The sequence below is a fragment of the Sinohyriopsis cumingii genome, chromosome 6 (genome assembly GCF_028554795.1).
Source record: "Sinohyriopsis cumingii isolate HCF-2022 chromosome 6, ASM2855479v2, whole genome shotgun sequence".
Taxonomy (NCBI): domain Eukaryota; kingdom Metazoa; phylum Mollusca; class Bivalvia; order Unionida; family Unionidae; genus Sinohyriopsis; species Sinohyriopsis cumingii.
The window spans coordinates 145,261,259-145,282,394 of NC_142966.1; the positions used below are offsets into that span (position 1 = coordinate 145,261,259).

The 21,136-nt window shown below is 34.0% G+C and overlaps 1 protein-coding gene across 2 annotated transcripts in view; it reads left to right on the top strand.

Annotated features, from left to right (window-relative positions):
• The window catches only part of LOC149798200 (transcription initiation factor TFIID subunit 7-like), a 42,420-nt gene that overhangs the window by 4,117 nt on the left and 17,167 nt on the right, over positions 1 to 21,136 (top strand). For both annotated transcript variants that reach the window (XM_089963284.1, XM_089963285.1), the window contains exons 2-5: positions 5,732 to 5,857; positions 8,922 to 9,002; positions 16,021 to 16,117; positions 18,923 to 18,981. In XM_089963284.1, coding sequence (XP_089819410.1) covers positions 5,732 to 5,857; positions 8,922 to 9,002; positions 16,021 to 16,117; positions 18,923 to 18,981 — 363 coding nt within the window. The remainder of the gene's footprint in view (positions 1 to 5,731; positions 5,858 to 8,921; positions 9,003 to 16,020; positions 16,118 to 18,922; positions 18,982 to 21,136) is intronic.

The window sequence follows — 21,136 nt, forward strand, 5'->3', positions numbered from 1 at the left end:
ATGAGGAGTCCTGGACTTTTCACTCATGGAACTCTAGAGACCCTTCCCTATTTCTTATAGTCCCTGACATAAAAAGTCTCTAACTTTCAAAAGAATAGAATGGAAAATAAAAAACATGATCTTTATTTTATTACATTTCTGGATTAAATTATCCTCCTCATATGATTAGATTAGAGAGAAGCTCTTTTTCAGTAATTGTCAAAAATATTTTATTTCATACTGCACTATCATCAGCAACCTAGTTTTTGAAATCACTTTCTTTACTTTTTACTGTTCTTTTGCAAACGAAATGCATGTATGGCATTCTGATTATTGTAATCTTCAAGCACAGGATACTCCTCCATTATTCTGATTAATTTATCCGCTGTTGAATAGTACAGAACTGTGCTGCTTTGCAATTATCATTTTTCACACTAATTTTTAGAGTTTTCTCAGCAGCATATGTCATTGTCTGTCTTTCTTTTGCATAGTACACTAATCTTTCACCACAATTAAATAATCGGGGTTAAATTTATCATCATTGAAGACTGATATCTGCAAGTTTCTATTTCCATTTTGAGTTATAGGATTTGGCTTTCCAGCAAGCTTACAGCACTCACAAATTGCTTTTAATATACTGCCCAAATCTAATCATAAAAACTGCTGCTTCCACTTGTGTCTCTTTTTCTTACATTTGCACTTTTGTCACCATTTTTATTGGCATCCTTCTTTGTAGTCGAAACAAAGTCATCATTAAATATGCATTCTGCGTTTGAGTTTTCATTGTTGTCTTCACTTGTGCTATCAATTTCATCTGTTTTTCTGCCGTTTATTAGCATTAATGTCATTTTCATCACAAGTCCATTTCCTCAAAAATGAAAACAGATTTTGCTGATTCATTTTTAAAACTCGAAACAATTTTCTGCACTCTTTTACAAAATGCTGGTACTGTATTGCCCTAATCTAGATCAAATGTACTGAAGTAGCAGTTATTATTGTTATTGAACAGTATTATCCAACTAAAAGTCTGAGAAAGCTTTGACAACTTTCATAATTTATAAATGTGTGGTACCTAGTTTAAAAACTGTAAAAATTACAATGGGCATCATGTTTGCCAAACAGTTGCAGGTGTTTACATTCAATAGAACATCTGTTTTGGTGCTAATTTGATGAACATAAATGCAGAAATTACATTGCATTCTGCAGAATTCCTGCCCAAATTTAACACATTATCATTGAAAAACATGAAAAATAGAACAGTAGTAGTCTAGTTTGAATTAGATTATGACTTGATGGATATATGTGGGTTAATTACTAATAACATTAATAATTTTATCATAAATTTTATTCTAGAGTCATATGAAAAGAGGCCTTTTGGTACGAAACTTGTTGTTTTGGGGTTTAACGCCATTTCTTGGCAAAAGATGGGCAGTTATGTAAGATAAAATGGCAATGTTGAAAAAGGCAATGTGCAGAAACATTTATTTAAAGGGGCAGTGAGTATAAGTGGTGGAGGAACAATCGGGAAAACCCTTGTAAGAACCACCGATCCATGGGAAGCTACCGGCAGCTTTCTCATATATCTACATTGGCTCAGCCCAGGACTCATACCCACATAGACAGAGGTGAGATGGCAGTGAACAGTAAAGGTGAGGGTCTTCGACCACTAGGACACCAGGGGCCCTCTGGTAGGGAAACTTTTAACTATTTTAGAATGGAACATGGTATCAACATTGCCATTTTATGTTAGATAACAACTGTATTGAAGCAAAAAATGAAAAGTTTTGCTAAACCTTTATAAGTGCTTAATTAGCATTTTAATCATCTGACAGAAAAATTTGCAGAAACATTTGTTTAAATGGGCTGTTTTTTACTTGGTACACCTGCTTCTAGTTTAGTAAACTTCCCTCTCTTCTGGCTGGAGATAGTTAAGTTGCACAAATATTAGCACCCAGCTTTTTCCTTGACTTATTATGATTAAATGTACCCAAAAGCACTGCCAAACATTTGCATGAGTATTATGACTTATGGTCAAGAAAAAGGTAAAAATACAGTTTCGAACTAGTGATATGAATGAAAAGTGGGAAAAGTGCTGGCATGCAAGATTTTTTAAAATTTCTTTTGAGATATTTGAAAAAAAGAAATTCTGGGTTTCCAAAAGAAATTGGAACTGCTGACAACTCAGCCTGCTGTAATATTTGCTAGCCATGAATAATCTCGCTGGGCATATGTCAAGTGTGTGCTTACTGTAATGCATATATATGTACAGTCAAACCCACTTATCTCGACCTCGGTTATCTCGACAACCCGCTTATGTCGAGCGTTTTGGTCCGGTCCCGAAAAAATTCTTCTTTGTTGTGCTATTTTTTACCCGCTTATCTCGACCTATGTTAAGTCGATAACCCGGTTATGTCGGGCATAAGTTTCGGTCCGAAGTAACATGTGGACCCGCTTAATTCGACGAAATGCAACTTTTTAACGTCAATCTCACAGAAATTGTACAAGAAATAGTCAGCAAAAGCGATCGATTTGTAGAAAATATGAAGTAATATCAGTCTGCTTTTGTTTACTCCGGTGCTGATCTGTAACGAACGATTCAAAAGCACTTACGTTTTCATACATATGCTCGGCACCGTGGACACTTGCCACAAACAATTTCATTTTTTTAATGCATTCAGCCATTTCACTGTAGCTTGGGATAGTGATAGGCTGATCATCATCATCATCATCATCATCTTGCTTGCATGATTGTATCTGCTTCGTTGTCACCGATTGGATTATTTCCTCATCAGTAAGTTCACCATAGGCATTGGCATCATCATCCACGTGAACATAATTAGAAAATTCATCCCGAGCAATGCCTATGGAGTCTGCAATCTCATCAGCCATCGCTTCAAGACCTATTTCTGATTGAGGCTCTTTAATTTCTTGTGCAATTAAACACTGCTGGTGAAATTCTTCATCAGAAATTTCCGGAAAAATACAATGGAACCAGCAGTTTTGAATGGTTTTCGGCGATACACTGTTCCAAGCTGCACGGGCATACATGATGGCGTCTAGCAGAGTTGGTTTATAGGATCGCTTTTCCTCATTTGCACTCACAGTCAATGTACATGTACATGTATTTTCAAAAACATTTATTGATCTTTATCTGCGAGATACTGTCATATATTAACCTGATATAATACAATCTTGGTTATTTTGCACCTAACACCGCGTTATGCGTGAATGGCGGGTGCCTGAAAGCAATCGGTGGATGTTTCTCTCTCACTCTCTCGTTTGTGATTTTCTTTGATCCATTTTTCAATCTGATAACATATTCAAACCTCTGAGTACAACCAAACATGATTTGTTTTTCAATATTCACATCAATTATAAAAATGCGCCGTGTGTTATCTGACATAAGTGATGCACACTACAGTAATGGATGCATACGCTACATGTGATATATGGAGTTCATAGATATATTTTTTCTTTAATAAATTACTTATGATGATAAAAAAGGAATAAATGATAACAACACCAGGTTAGTTCATTTCATTTTATTATCAATTAAGCGTTTTGTTTATTTTATTGTAACATGCAGTGGGAGGGGATTCCAGCAAACACCAGCAAGAGACAGGAGTAATGCTCAAGGACATTTTTAAAATTACCGGTTTTTATGAACCCGGATATCTTGGGACCCGGTTATGTCGACGATTTTTTTACACCCCCGACGTAATCGAGATAACTGGGTTTGACTGTATATATATATATATATATATATATAGATAGATAGATAGATAGATAGATAGATAGATAGATAGATAGATAGATAGATAGATAGATAGATAGATAGATAGATAGATAGATAGATAGATAGATAGATAGATAGATAGATAGATAGATAGATAGATAGATAGATAGATAGATAGATAGATAGATAGATAGATAGATAGATAGATAGATAGATAGATAGATAGATAGATAGATAGATAGATAGATAGATAGATAGATAGATAGATAGATAGTAATTTTTTAATCAATTGAAATTTGTGTTCTAGTTCTATCTTTTATTAGCTTCTACGTGTAATCATCATAAATGCAATGAGTCCTCTTGTAATTAGACGTAAAATATGTTAATCTACCATAATAGCTATGTCCACAAGCTTTTCTCTGAAAACCTAATTAAGTGCTGACCATTATTTGATCTCGGACTAGTGGAAGCATTTGTTACACTAAATCAAAAGCTAGCCTAATTCTCTATTATCACATTAATTACGTCTTTTGAATCAAATAAATGAGGTGGAATAAAAAAAAATTTAAAAGGCAAACAAATCCTACATGCTTAAGAACCAGCAGCCCTAGTCATATGTAGGTTACCTCATTTCAGTTGATCAATCAGAAACTGTTATAAATGTTATTGTTTTCATAATCTAATTAAACTACCTTAAAATAACCAACTCGTTCATAACTATGATCAGGCAACCAAGCGAAATGAGAACTTCATAAAATAAAGAACTTTGTTTCACAGATGCACACCATTTTGGGGAAAACAAGTTTCAGAGAATTCCTGAATTCGCATGTAAAGATATCTTAAGGGATGATAAGAAGTTTCACTATTACTTGCAATGAAATCACGGCATCATCTTTTACTAATTGAACAATACAAAAATTTAGTTTTGATGTTGACTGTTGTCTCACAAAATAAATGTGTGTTTTTGATAAAAAGGAATCTTGTTTGGTAGTGTATCAACAGTTAGTCTGGTTCCCTGCTTAGTAGACTCCTTGTTTTGCCAAAGAAAATTATATACACCACTCCGTGACCCAGACTATTTAACAAAACAAAAAGCCTTGACGTAATACACGAAAACATTCGTGTACCATGTTGGTTGAATGTTGAAACCAGGTGGAATTATATTATTGATCTTTCAGATGTTGGACATTTTAAAAATGTAATTTATTCAGAATAATGAACAACTTGTTCAGAAAAATCACTTTTTATTGACATTTATTCTCGACACAATTATAAAACGAGGATTCAGTCATTAAACAGCCCAGTCCCTCCCCCTAAACCCTGCGGTTCACTGGATGTCTAGCGGCGTTTTTGGATGTCCGTTGGTAAATCATGCCCTCACTTAGAGTACGGTCTATATTTTTGGGCCCAAATGTGCGCGAGTTATCGAGGAAGAGGCATATAAACATTTTATGGGATTTAGTAGCTACAGTATATTTCCTAGTTTGAAGTCTGTGTCAGATTTGTGTTGTGTTTTGTTTAGTAATTTATGTGTAACCAAATTTTTCTGTGGGACCAAACATTTCTTTCAGTTTCAGAGTAGAGGGTTTTGGTTTACTGGGGGGAAAAATGAGGAAATTAAAGAAAAGGATTATTAGATACAAAATCCAGTGTTTGATCTTGAGGGATATTGTTATATTGAGGATTCAGTTTGAGGGGTTTTGTATTATTTTATATTTAGATATTCATGTTTACAAACTTTGGAAAGGTAATACTGCTGTTAAGATCTTAAACAACTTTATAAAAAAAAATTGCTAAACAGATTTTGACTAACTTTGACATGAAGCATCCTGACATTAGTCTGTTTCACTGTTCTTGTTAACTGTGTCGGTCTTTTACAGAAATTCTAATTATGCCATAGGAATAACTTATGCACCGATTGTATAATTCCAGTTTTAGAAGAAATTAGAGAACTTTGGTTACACAAGTGCCTATGTACATTATGCAGACACCATGATTCTCATTCTTCCATTACAGAGCACAGCAGCTGCTTTAAGAAAAGATGTACAAGTGGGAAACCTCAGGGATAAGCTTTTCGTCGAGTTAAACTCTGACATGAGACGTGGAGCCATCCGATATGGAAATGAATTTTTCTATGCCAAGGTAAAATCAATCAAAGCATGGCTGGCACCAGAGTTTTATGTGGCATTGGAGGATGTAGAAGCTGCCTGGTGAAGATACTCATAGGCAACAAAAAACAAGTCCTTTTCCCCAATTTGGAACAAAATGTGAACTTGGTTTTATTTATGTTAAATACCCTGTCATTCACCCTTTTCATTTACCTTTAAGCTATTCAGTTTGAATAGAATTCAGAATATCTTGGGATTTTTAAAGTTTGGTTTGGTACAAATATGTCAGCAAATGTGTCTATCCAAATCATTCCAGTCCAAGTGTAAATAAGAAAGTATGGAGTAGACAGCCATATTGAATGCCAGTTCAACCATCTAAGTTATGAGTATGCAGTAGTTTTACAATTTACCTGGATCTGCCAGCACATTTTTAAAAGGACAGACCTGATCTACACTCAGGCAAATACATTATGGATAAACACAAGAAATTTGTTGTCTATTTCTGTTAAGCACCGAATCACAACAGTTGATATGTTAGACTAAATTCCTTGTTACATGTAGACTTTCATCCAGACACAGAGTCAGGAAGCTGAAATTCAGATGGCAAATCGGCTGTCAGTTTAGGATGATTTCACTTATAGTCATTTCCAGGACTTACTTTTACAGGTACTGTTGTGTCACTGTTTTTCAGTGGGTTCCATTTTTTCATGAATTTCGTTTTTGTTCCAAAGCATGAATTTTAATTTTAAGCCCCATTAAAAAAAAATAACTCACATGATTAGAAAGCTCCTTTCCTCCCCTGTATCTTAGTGGTACATTGCTAATAATAAAAAATAATAAGTTATTAGTTAATTCAAGGAATCAAAGAATAATTAAATGATCCTCGGAATTTAACTTTTAATGCTTTTTTACATCATTTCTTCATTCAGGTGAAACTGCTGTCAAAAATACTTCAATGAAATAATTGCCGTTTATTTTCTGCTGTTCACTGATTTGAATATTAACCACAAACATGTTTTAAGAACTCGAGAGTTCAAATGAAGAAATGGACTTAAGATTCCAGGAAATTCTTTTCTGCCAGTAGAACATCAGTCTCTTTGATGGACCCTTGTTCGAGTGCCTAATCATACTTGGCACAGTATAGTCAGGATTGTGCTCCAGTGTCATTAAACCCAATACTTGCATATATTCATAAGTTGATAATATTTCGGCCATCTGTTTGAAGGATAAGTTGTAGCCCATCATAAGGGGTGTGGTCAATGGTCACTGGATAGAAATTTGATTTGGGATCATGTATAAGGATATTATCAAATATTCCTGACCAAACTTGATAGAATACATGCACTTTCTGACGATAAATTGTGTGTACTACCTTGAGGTGTCTCTTTATGTTATGGTATATTGTACCCACTATTACTGTTAAGTAATGAAAAGGGATTCATTTCTATACCTGCCTCGTAAATGGGATTGCCTTATAGTGTGCAGGATGATGCACTATATTAAATGGCAGGGGAATATTTGACAATGAAATGAAGATGACGTACTAAATTAGCTTAAAGAGACACCTCAAGGTAGTACACACAAATATACGAATAATGCAAATCCACTTTTAAATATAGATGCCATTATTAAAAAGAAACATTTGAAGACCTCTAAAAGCAATCAATAGAAATGGACCAACTTTTGACAGAAAGGCAAATTTGCCATCAGATAGATGCAAAATATGGTGAAACATGATATACTGAATTCATTTCTCTACATTTCTGAAGAAATTCTGTACCATATTTATAAGTTCAGATGTACTAGGACTACCTCCTTCCATTAGATGATGACTTTCACACAACTTGTACAAAATCTAGCATAGGTTGTGGTACTCTCTCTTGAAATAGTTGCATTTGAATGAAATGACAAATCCTTAATGCATGTGACTGGACCAGAACTAGAAGTCATACTGGTTTGATTTGTCATCCTTAACGCATGTGACTGGGCCAGAACTAGAAGTCATACTGGTTTGATTTGTCATCCTTAATGCATGTGACTGGGCCAGAACTAGAAGTCATACTGGTTTGATTTGTCATCCTTAATGCATGTGACTGGGCCAGAACTAGAAGTCATACTGGTTTGATTTGTCATCCTTAATGCATGTGACTGGGCCAGAACTAGAAGTCATACTGGTTTGATTTGTCATCCTTAATGCATGTGACGGGGCCAGAACTAGAAGTCATACTGGTTTGATTTGTTATCCTTTGCAAAAGCTAAGAGACTGAACTCAACAAAAAGTTTATTTTCTGTGTAGTTTTTAAGTCTGCTTTTCAGTTATGTACAATTAACATTCTTCACTGGTTACTGCTATTTGGCTCATATTGTGAAGTGACACCTTGAAAAAGTTGTTTTCTTAATATATGTAGTCAAAAGCATTAGGAAGAAATTTCTACAGCAAAAAGAAAACATATGCTGTCGTTGATTTCATGGCCAGGCAGGTGATCAATCTTATTACCATTGACATGAGATCTTATTACTATTAATATATTTTTTCTTTGCCAAAGTTTCCCAGAATGGCACAGGTATTGCAGAGTTTTCTGTTGAGTTACCATTGCTAAAAAGTATGCTCTTGCCAAACTGATTAAGCAATGTAAATCGTGCAACAACAACAACACCACCACCACACCACCAAAAAGAAAAGCTACATAAGAAAAAGAGTTTGTCAAGTGAAATGGTTGGCAAAATTATAATTATAGTGTAGCAGACAAGAGGAACTGCTATGGTAATTAAAACTGACTTATGCAGTTTTGTGAAAGCCTCTTGAGCATATCTCACCTGAGCAAAATCTCAAGGATTGGAGGATGATTTGAGAATCAGTTTGAATATGTTTCATGAAGGTGGAACTTGACTTCTCACTTATCCAAACCAATGAAAAATGTCCTCTGAGTCAACAGTTTGTTCTTTACATTATTGATTTTCATCTGCCAAATACATATCACCCAGGACATCTGATAATAGCATTTTACTGGAATTTGGGTGATTATGATTTTGAGACTCAACTTATATCTTATTACCTGCTACTTTTTGATGGACACCATGTTCATTGATCATTTCAGTTGGTTGACTTACCCTGCATAATTGAGGCTCAGAAGACTGTTGACAGGAAGACTTTCTATAAGACAGCAGACATTGCTCAGGTAAGGTAATTCCGATTAGCCAGTCTCTTCAAGATTTAGTATGGTTTTCTTACTAAGCATTCCTTTCAGATGAAAGGATAGAGTTTGCACTTGATAGGTTATCAGTTCTAAAATAAAAATTGCAAATTTCATTTGAACTGTACAACCACAATACAGAATGTGCCTTATTCCAGATAATTTTTCCAAATATTTTATTTTAGCAGCGTTTTTAAGAATATGCCATTACAGCCATTATTGAAAGATCCATGATGAATAGATTATACAGATTATTATATGCTATAGACTGCACCAGTGGCATAGTGGTTAGAGCATCCATATCAGATGTGTGAGTTCGTGGGTTTGAAGCCCTGTCAAGTCATATCAAAGACTGGCAAAAATGGTATTTACAGTTGCCTCGCTAGGCACTTAGCATTAAGATGTTAGTGTTAGGACTGGTCGGCCAGGTGTCAGGATAATGTGAGTGGGTGGGACATCATATCATGCTACATGTCTGCAGAATGATGCTAGACATCACTATAAACAGCCTCACTGCAGACATCGTAGCAATATGACTGAATTTTTTTTTAAAGCTATGTTAAAAATCCAAGTCACACACACACACACACACACACACACACATATGCTTTATTTGTTTTTTATTTTTTTTGGATAATTTTAAGAGGCCATCAACTTGTAAAATGTTGTATCTTTTTTTTAATGAATGTTTACATAATTTATCTTCATATATAGTACTCCCTTGTTATAACACTTCCCAGGGGAGGGAGATTAAACCTCTGTATAGTATGACTGCATTATAATGAAGTACAAGATACAAATAATTTTGTAACTACACAATGACATGAGATCTTTGACCATACCTGTCTTATAACAGCAATGGTATTATAATGAAAGGCCTTATAGTGAGGGACTCTAGTGCAACTTAAAGGAATGTTGAGTGATTAACAGAGAAAAGTGAACAATTGGCCTGCCATAAATTACCATCTATGTGATAAGTTGGTAGATCTGTGAAAGAAATAATAACATGTCAATACAGTTTGAAAGATAACAGTTATCTTTACACATTATTTTAAATAAGTATTTATTGCACTGCCGGATGAAAAATTCATCTAATTTATTCAGTTAACTGTCCGTATGGTAACTGTGTGCAAGAAAGGTATTATTTTTATCTCTCTAACCTGTATTCCCTGGGAGAAGTTCAAAGCTCAGATTTACTACTGAATACATCACTTACAAGTGAAGTCCAACTGCAGTCTGAGATCTGTCATCGCATGGCATGCTGGCAGATATGGGTCATTGCAGTTCAATCAGAGTGAGCAGTAGGAAAAACACTTAAACTGATCTGCCAGTGCATTATGCATTAACAGATCAAGGTTAATACTGCTTGCAGTTGGACCCAACTTATAAGAAAGTATATATGTTAAATTGAAAATACAGTTATATTTGACAATAATTTTTAGGCAAAACATTTTATATGGAGTCACAAACTTGCAAACCTTTATGATTTGACCAAAGTCATCGTGAAATTACTCTTAAATTATGGACTTATGGAACATCAGAAGAAATTTTTTAAATACAGTTGTTAAGTCCCTGTTTGGTCCAGATACAGGTTTCATATTAGACTTAGTGAAGTTTGTCAGGGAACCAGTCTAACTTTACAGAAGTACCTGAGATGCCTTAAAATGTGCATATTTTTCATGCAGAACATATATAGCTTTTTCTAAAAGTCACATCCAGTGAACAAAAAACACATTGCAGATGAAAAGACAAGATTCATGCAAAGTTTAAATAATCAGCATATAAGTATTAAAAGGAATATTCAAATTTCTGGGGCAAAAAGCAGGAAAGGCAACAATTACATTTATTGGATATCGTGTTTTGATTTGAGTATGTCATATGGTGAAAGAGATGATAGCCGTTACTTCTGAAATCCAGAATTAACCCAAAGATTACGTCAAGTTGGAGGTGTAAGTAGTACACCTTTGAGTGCCATGGGATCCACACTAGGTAAAGAACTGTTTATTATCGAATAGCTTTTGTCAGGCAATTCAGCTTGTATTGTTTAAATTATGAAATAGATGACTTGACATTTTGCTCTGCATGATTTTATGAATGAAATATTTAAAAAGAGAAATAAACTGGATATGGTATGACTGGGATTTGATCACTTACTTAAATGTGTTTAAGATATTTGTGAACTACCAGAAATTGTGTATGCATATGAGCTATTCTAATGTGATACATAATGAAAGCACAGAATTCAGATGTTTGAATGCCGTGGTAATAAAACATGGCAGTATGTGTAAAAGTTGTTATGTTCTGATCAAGGACATGGGCATTTGTGATAGCAAGTTTTGAGTTTCATTGGTTTTAATGACGCTTTTAACACATTTTTGACAATATCATGCAGAGGAAATGGGCTGCGAATTGACTTCCTCATGGAAATGTCAAGGCACACAATCCAGGCTGGTCTGGGTGGGTATCGGACCCACAGTCCATTGATTATGAGTCAGACACTAAGCCAACTGAGCTAACATAGCACTTTTTTATGGTGAGCTATTTAAGTTGTCGTAGATACATACAGTTTACGTATCTGGTAAATTTAATTTAATTTACAGCATTCTTTGACTCATCTAATGAAGATTATGAGCTGATTGTTCTGCAATCAAACACAAAAGCAGAGTACTTTTAAATTACTGAAGTACAAATACATATCCTTCTTTTAATGCAAGAGTACATGTATGAGTACTTTTTGGAAAGTAATGAGTACAAATAGAGTACTTTGACCTTGAAATGGCATAGAATTCAGAAGCTTTACACTATGCTATTCAGATTATTATGTATTTGTATGAATGTTGCATGTTCTGAAGTTATCCCAATGCCATTGAGTTACCAATATGCTTAAAATAGGACACTTTCCTTTTCTTTATTTTCTTAAAATTTTGAATCATATCACTAAAGTATATGTTGGCCAATTGACATGACTTTGGAACAGAACCATTATCATTATAGGGGTTGAGGAGTCTCCATTTGCAATAAAGCTTGTTACGCTCTATTTTAGCTGTGCATTAGTACAGGGCCATAGTTATCAGCATATCTTTTAATTTGTGCAGGGATTGTTTTACTTTTTCTTTCCTTTTGCTTTGTGCAAATGACTTAACTGTTTGCTGGGATTCCTCTGTACCTTTGAAACTAAATGGTCTACTCCCAATCTTGGTTGAGGGAGGGAACTAGTTCCCTGGTATCTTTTGCTCTGTTGGATAGGTTATGCTATACTTTTTTACAGTAACCTGAGGGATGATTCACATGCAGTGTGATGTAAATCTTACACACTGCTATGCTCAATCAGAGATGGTCCTAGCTTTTAAAAAGTTGTCGCCAAAAAAATCGCCAACCTCAATATTTTGTCGCCAATTTTCAAAAAATGTTGCCAGAACAAGTAGTGAATATTTTTCCAAGTCTATTAATGTAATAGGCAATGAAAATTGAAAAAGATGGGATAGTTAGTACTTTATTGACAACAAGCAATACATCCATAATATTGCAAATAAATCATTATATGACTTTTTTGCACTACTTCCATTGTCTTTGCATCCCGCATCACTGTTAGTGCATAGGTATGACTGTTGTGACCTAAAATAAATGCATTATTAAATGTAAAATATCTACTTTCCTGACATCTAGTCTCTCTCTCTCTCTTTCTCTCATTTTTTAAATAGAAACATCAGGTATTAAGCAAATCTAGATTATGTATATTATTTTCCAAATAATAGTTTTGTAAATAACATTAGTTAATGACATTTTAATAATAAACCCTATGATCTTACTTTGCAATGTAAGATAAGTGACATATAATGCGACCATCAATTTCATGCATTCAGGAATTAAATGCCCCCCCCCCTCCCTTTAATGGCTAGCTTCACAAAGTACATCTCTGTCAACCAGGAGTTTAGAATTTTTTCTTTGCCATGCTTTGCATGCTTTGCTTGTAGTGAATTGCTTCCTAAATCCCAAGAATGATCACTGAATGCTGTATATTTTTGTCTTGACAAGCAAACTAGGATCACCATTCCCACCAATGAAACTTACAAGATTCAACACCTGGCATTAATGTACCATATATATAAGCATTAATTACCATCATTAAACTGAAAGAAGCAATGAAGAAACATATCACAGAGTATATATGCCGCCCAAAAAATAATTAAGAATAAATGTTATTTAGTAAGCAGTGTTATATGCATATATGAGTTAACAATAAGGAAATAAGGTGGGATATAAAATGTGGGAAATAGTTATCACATGTATGGTAGCTTGAGACCACATTTGAACTGTTAACATAATTCACACCCATTTTAGGCATTGTTAGTTATAACAAAAAAGGGCATGGCTTATTTGTCAATCAATTGATAGTGCTTTCACACACTATATAAGAGGCGGTTTCTTTGAAGTATATCGAAGAGGCTTGAGTCTAATCTTTAGCAATTGTGCAGTTTGGGCACAGCTGATCATAATATGAAATGGGGGCATGTTTGGGGGGGACGGATAACGCACTCCACAGGGAGAAATGGCATGTCTTTTGAGAATATTTAGTGAAAACATGCTTAAATATGCTGCAAAAACCCTGCTGGTAGGTCCCAGTCTGCATGTTCTGGGATTCAATCACCTATCCTGGTTTTTGAAAAGATTTATTTTTTGCATCACACACTAGAATAACTGATCTGTATTAACTAAATTTATTCAACAGCTATTTGAATTCTTTGGAAATCTTTCTGTACATTTGAAACTTCAACCCAAAATGGGCATTTTTCGTTGGAACATATTTGGATTTCTTGGAACTATTGGAATTGAAAGGACTTTTAGGAAATAGGAATGCATTCACCATGCTCTTAAGTTAATTTAATTCATTCACTGCTGTATTTTGAGAAATATATTATTTTCAATTACACAAAACTTGTTTGTTTTGCTATTTCTTATTGCGTAATCTAAGTCCCTGGAGTCCTAACACAGGATTGATGGCAAAAGTGAAAGAGTAATGAGCAAAGTTAACATATATTACTTACCCCTGGATTCCTGTTTGGTGACACATTCCTTCAAAACATCACAATCACTTGTAAATGAATTCGCGACTTGGGCCTTGATACATATATCACAGAACTTCTGCTTTAACTTTGGATCATATCTCACCCATGGACGCCCAAGTTTCCAGCTGTCGAGAACTTTTCGGGAACTTTAGACTCGTTCATCATGATATGGTGTTGCACTTGAAGCATTACTACCATCACTACATATAGATGATGTTGGACTGTCAGGTATAACATTAGGTTCAGTGACTGTGTTGTTTGATGAATTTGCACTAAATCCAAATGCTATTAATTTTGTTAATTCTTTGGATGACATGCAACGTCTAACTTACATTTACCCATGAAAAAGTTGCACTGTTGACAGTATATAATTCGGATTGAGGTTTTTCTCATTTGCTTTGTATTACACAGCAATAGGTGCTTCAAAGGTAATCAGTCTTCTCTAAAGTTTCAGCAAAACTATTTTATTGGTATATTTAAAAAAAAAAACAGAAAGATTAGCCGTTGTTCAATAATTTGTAGCTGTTTCTGTTCGCGTTTGTAGAGGTCGGACAATTGTAGGAATAGTCCAGTAGCATGACCGTGTGTATCACAGCATACAGTACTCAGGCCAGATGTCAGCATAAGCAGATTATGATGTAACAATGCACTGCAATGCATTATCTCCCATCCTTTGTGAAAAAATGGAGATGTCTAAATTAGCACACATTATGTGTTTATCATGATTACATACCCATTTCATCTTAACCCAACCTGGCCATGTAAGATTAAATGGATATGTAATGATGATAAATAATTTGATCCAAATGTTTAGTTATGTGATTCCTTATCACAGGCCTAAAATTTCTGTATCACAATCCCAGCCTGGAACTACTTTTACAGCTTGAATTATTCAATAACATTCCACTTATAAAATGTCATCACATTGTAATTCTAAGAAATGCAGTCATATTGGATGAAAATGGGCACTTTTGCCATTGGTTATAATGAGGGAGTACTGTCAGTAACAATGAGCAGCTTATGGTCATTTCACGATGTCTGATGCTGAGAAATTAGAGCTATTTGAGGGTGACAGCAGTATTTTGGACAGAATGTTTTAGATGAAGCTTTGTGCAAAGTGACACAAAACATGAGAGAGAGAGGGAGAAGGAGAGAGAAAGAGACCAAGTACTTTGCTGGTGAAATCTTATATTGACAGTTTAAGAAATCAGGGAGTAGTGTCAAGATTCAAGGCATGGTTCAAAAGTCCCCAGTGTGGAGAGAAAACTTTACCCCATGTTTAATTAGACATTCAAATTGGTGTCCACCTGGTTACTTTAATGAAACCAGATGTTTTATACCATGAACCAGATACTCTTAATACTGCTATAAACAGATAATTAAAGGCTAGTGACTATGGCCACAGCATTTGAACCTTGGATGAGTTTACTAATTGCCACAGTGCTGAATTCTGGGTGAAACAACCTTAATTGGAAAGGTAGAAACCTAAGAACAACAGTGTCTTAATCGTATACTTGTTGATTTTGTACCCATCTGCAGCAATGATGACAAGATATTTGACATTGTTATTGATGTAAAATATAACATTCCTATGCCATATCGAACTCATCCTTTTTGTCCACCAGAATAAAATACTTATGTAATTTTGTCTATTTATAATGCACTTTCATAGAATTATAGAATAGAAATACATTTTTGAAAATATCCATGTCCAACCCATTTAAAAGCACTCGTTTAAAGGTGTGAAGCAATATGAAAACAACTGCAATAAATGTATATGATGGTCTAGGAATTGTGGCTGAAGGGAAGTAATTATTATTTGTAAGGATAAGCACCTGGTGTCTCTTCCTTGGGTTGGTGTGTTTGTGTGTGTGATTACATTTCTCTCTTCTTTGAGTAAGTGCATGTATGATTACATTTATATGCTTACATTTTAGATGTTAGTAACAACAACAGAAGAAGACATCAGTCAGGATGAAAATGAGAGTCCCAAAAAGAAAGACAAAGATAAGAAATTCATGTGGAATCATGGCAGTAAGTCAAGAACTTGGATCTTGCCATTCAATAAAACTTTAGTTGTATCAAACTTTTAATTCAGATCCAGCTTAAATGTAGTTTGTGTTTGTGGCCAGAATTTATATTGTTTGTATGTATTATTTTGGTATTATTTTGTTGGGTTTTCAAATGATGTAAGAGGTTTTATACCTTGAAATATATGTGTCTGCCATCTTAGAATCATGGTCTTATAAATGATGTGTGCCAGAAATGGATTTCATGCAATCAAGAAATTCCATTGACCCGTATGTTTTACAAGCAATCCTATATACTTCACTTATCACTGCTTAAAAGTCCAACTGCAAACAACATCGACTTTGGTATGCCATCACATGATGCCCCAGTAATTCAGGATCTATATTGTTTGTTCTACTGATTATTCTTAATAAACTGCATATAGCCAGATCTTCCAGTGCATTATGTAATGGCAGGTCTGGGTCTATGCAACTTGCAGTTGAACTCTACTTTACCATCGAGTGTATATATATATATATATATATATATATATATATATATATATATATATATATATATATATATACACATATATATATATATATATATATGTATAGTAAATCTTAAAATTATAAATGTGACAATATTCCCCTCAGTGACTCAAAAGAAGTTGGAACCTGAACCAAATTGCACTGCCTCTTACACCCTTTTGCAACTTAAATCCTGATAGAACTGAAAACCACTAATTGATATATGTTAAAAGAGTCAAACCTTTAACAGAAGAGTCTATGCTATACCAGTGGGACCAAAGTTGCATGTAGTCATCTGGATTTCAAATTATCAAACCTGAATCTCTCATATTCTGACTTAGTTCTCAGATATTGTCACCTCATGAGCAACAAGCCTTGTTAATCCAGAGCCTTGTGTTTTAGTATCTGTTCTGGTGTCACCAAAATGGTGGTAGGGCTTAAATTATTGCCGTTGTCTGTCCATCCATCCACATGTCTGTCACGCCTTTTTTTAAGTTTTGTGTTTAGGTGATATCAGGTTTTGTGGTGGTGTACTTGTATTCCTTGAGCACATGTTTCATTTTAAAAACATTTAAATTGTTGCATTAATTTTAGAACTACAGTAGACGTAGGTTTCAAGAAAGTAAAAGACTATTCTGGGGATTGCCCTTATGAGAAAGGGAAGAAATTCCCATTATAGTAAAAGTCATACGGGTCATGTAAGTGCAGTTACTGATATAAATTTACAAACTAATTTTAGTTATAAAATTTAACCATAATATAGTTATAACAGAGTTTATTCAGTGGTGATTTTTGAGTGATATGCACATTTCCAGATGAAAATTATTGATCACTGTGGACTTTTACAATGGAATGCACTGGGTCAAGAAAGTTGATATTGGATTTAACTATTAATAATGCAGGGGAAATCATGGTATGATAATCTGACTAGGAAGACGCACACATTTTCATTCATCACTTGTATGGATGTTCTGCTTTGAATTGAATAGAGGAGTAATATACTATACGTTTTATTCCAGACTTGTAATGTATGACATTTCTTCAAAATGATAATTTAACAGTATGTCAAATTTAACTAAAGCAAATCTGAATTGATAGCCATGTTTCTCACTGTGTTTTACCTGTATGAAAGAACATATTTGTTTGGGAAAAATAGGTATTATGTACGAATTGAATAAAAGACATGACATACTATACATAAGATATAAATGAAGTTACATAATTGCCTCCAATTTATTGGACTTGTGTACCATTTTTTTTTTTCTTCTGCTGTTTTCCCAGACACAAATGATGACATCGTCATGTCTCTGTTCATGTTTGTGGTACAATTTCTTCTCAAACAACAGGGGCATTCCCATTTACATCATACCACACAATAAAAAGGGTTAAAATGGGATCACCCACTTGCTTGACTGTGCCTAAAAATGTCTAAGTACATTATCATTGAATTTGCCACTAAGCATACTTTCAGGAATTTATTCAATAATCTTCAATGGAATTTTGATGGACGAAGGCGCAAAATAAAGTGAAAAATGCCTTTTAAAGATATGTTTACTCAAATTCTCAGAAATGACACCTATCACCTCAAAAAGTGACATAGAGTGTATACATGAGCTATGTGAGTTGTACAGTAATAGGGGCCACAGTAACCAGAAACAGATCATTGGCTCTCAGTTTATAATGACACCACTTGTCATTGTTATTCTAGAAATAGATCTTTTTTTAAATATGAAAATATTGTGAAATAAATGATGATGCCTCTGTTTGCAAACTTATGTAAAAATTAATTTAAATCTCTCATTGCTAACTTTCTGGGAAAGGAAAATAATAATCAGGAGGCTAATGTGATTTCATTTGTGTAACTGAAACTTCACTGATTTTAAAGTTTAATAATTTATGAACAGATTTAAGCAATTCCTCATTCAGCATTCCGTGGACCAGATTTGTTTGTTGATTAATGGCAAATCAGTACATGAACAGTTATATCATGCTGAATTGATGGAATAAAGAGCCATGGCCAATATGGCCTGGTCTGTGCAGGATTAGAACTTTCAAACTTTGGATTGCATGTCTGGCATGCTAATTCTTGGGCCACTGCTGGACCATTTTTTCCAAACAAACTATCTTGAAGTATGCAAATGAACAAATATCTGGCAAATGAGATAAAATTAGCTGTTGAAATTGAAAGCAATGTTCTAAATTAGACTTATTTTAACCAACTGTATCCTTATTTTTATTTCCACAAAATGTGGTAAAATGTATTAACCTTTATCAGTTAATAAATCAATTTTCTTTACAGTAACACCACCAGTGAAAAATGTAAGGAGGAGGCGTTTTAGGAAGACTTTGACAAAAAAGGTAACACGTCAAAGTTACAACATACAGTACGCTGTGATAAAGCTAGTCACACTGAAGTTTGTTGGATTTCACTCTGTACTTCTAAAATGGCATGGAATTAACATTTCAAAAATCTATCACTTCCAGTGAAAGTGGATATAGTAGTGTTTGATTTATCAGAGTAAATGTTGGTTGAAAAATTGAAACTATTCAAAAAGAAATGAATAGGCTTTATATAGTTTTGAGTTCCATAGGTCACAGACTAGAAGAGCTTATGTGATAGAATGTCATTCATTGTCCTTCATTCGTACGTCGATCATCCATTATCTTGAAAGTCTTTTAGTGAAAATCCCCTGCTGATACAACCATCTGTACAGGAGGAGTAGCAATAAAAAGATTTTCAAGATGGCTACTGTAGTGGTCACATTGGTTGCCAGATCAGAACATCTTCAGCTCTCTTTAATGGAACTAGTATTGCTGGCATGATGGCCAGCTTGAAAATCTGGTTGTTGCTACCCATTTTGAATGGATGGTCATATTGACAGGGTTTTTACCAAAAGACCTCTAATGATATCTGTTGGCTGTAAATGAAAATGGTGCTGATCTTACATCCAATAGGGCCACCAGTGTGGTCAGTTTGAAAATTTTATTATCATTTAAGAATATGAGTTGGTTTCAGCATTCAGCAGTTAAAAAGATGAAGCAATCTTATCTTAGTTTCCTGGATTTATTTTAGCTGGTTGAACATTGGTCTCTTTGAAAGATTCCAGCTTTATATTTACAACCTTCTTACTTACAGTGTATGGTTTTTTCCTGTATGAAAATGAATATGTTGCAACCTCCTGGTTTGGTGGCCATCCTGAAAAGCTTAATATGACTGTATCGCAACATTTATTTTAGAAACTATAAACACTGTAGTCTTATGTCACTTGTTCAGGCTTGAATAAACAGTAACACAAGAATGAGTGAAAACAACAAGCTTTTAAAAATACAATAATTTATTTCCCTGGAAAAATTCTGTAAAAATGAAAAAATTATGAACTTACGGTTTTATAGAATCAAATCCAAAAATAATCAGAGAATAAAATTTTATTAGTCCTAATAACAAAATGTTCTACTGATTTCACATTCAAATCCTGACAAAGAATCCAAGATGGAAGACGACGATGTATGCTGCAGTCCATAGTGATAAGTCAACAGTTCCTTATAGAAATAAGAATTATCACTCCAGTTTCTGATAGCTGAATAAATTTTTATAAAAAATTGTTCTTGTTCCACAAAATTACATGAGCACATGTATTTTCCAGAAAAGTAACAGAATTAATCCTTTTGAATCCAAGTAAATTTGAAATAACTCCAAACCATGTAATCTGAAATAACTCCAAACAGCACAACATACAACGAACACTTTAACGGCCCAACTTCTACTGATTAACTCTCCAAAACATGGGTTATATGGGCTTTCTAAACTGTAAACAATTGTCACATGATCATCTTCTAGAAGTTTATAGAAGCAAGTACTTGTTACAGCTCATGTTTATCCAGTGTGACCCTGATGAAAACCAATCATTTTTACTCTAAGAAATAAAAAAATAAAAAAATTGTTTATATCTTAAAGACAAGGTCCCATCATGACCTTGGAAACAACCAATCATTTTAAAATAAAATAGAACTTGTTTATGAAGGTTGCTACAAATTCTGAAACAAGGTAAGGATTTAGATCAACACCTGGTGTTTATAAACTAACAGCCAAGGTCAAACTATTTATTAAAAAAAATATCTCTAGTGAATAAATTTACATTACAATATCATGTAATAATTTATTTCTTTTTTAAACTGACACAATTAAATTGAAATAAATATATATTAAATCAGATGATTAAATCAAATATACATAAAAGTAGCAGTATGTAGTTGGTTCTGAATGAAACTGGCACTTATGTTACCTCCAGGATGGCACATTGGTTTTCTTGTTTTCACTATTCCTCTTGCATGAATGAAGGCATTGATATGGGGTTTTCACTAAGAAACTTATTGCATATTTATTTAGTTCTGAATGAAAATGGTGCAGATCTGACCATCAAGACATCTGCACCTTTTTTGAAAGAGTTTTTTGAGAATTAGACCTAATTGACCTTGAGATCAAGTCAGTGGTCATTACTTGCATTATTGTATT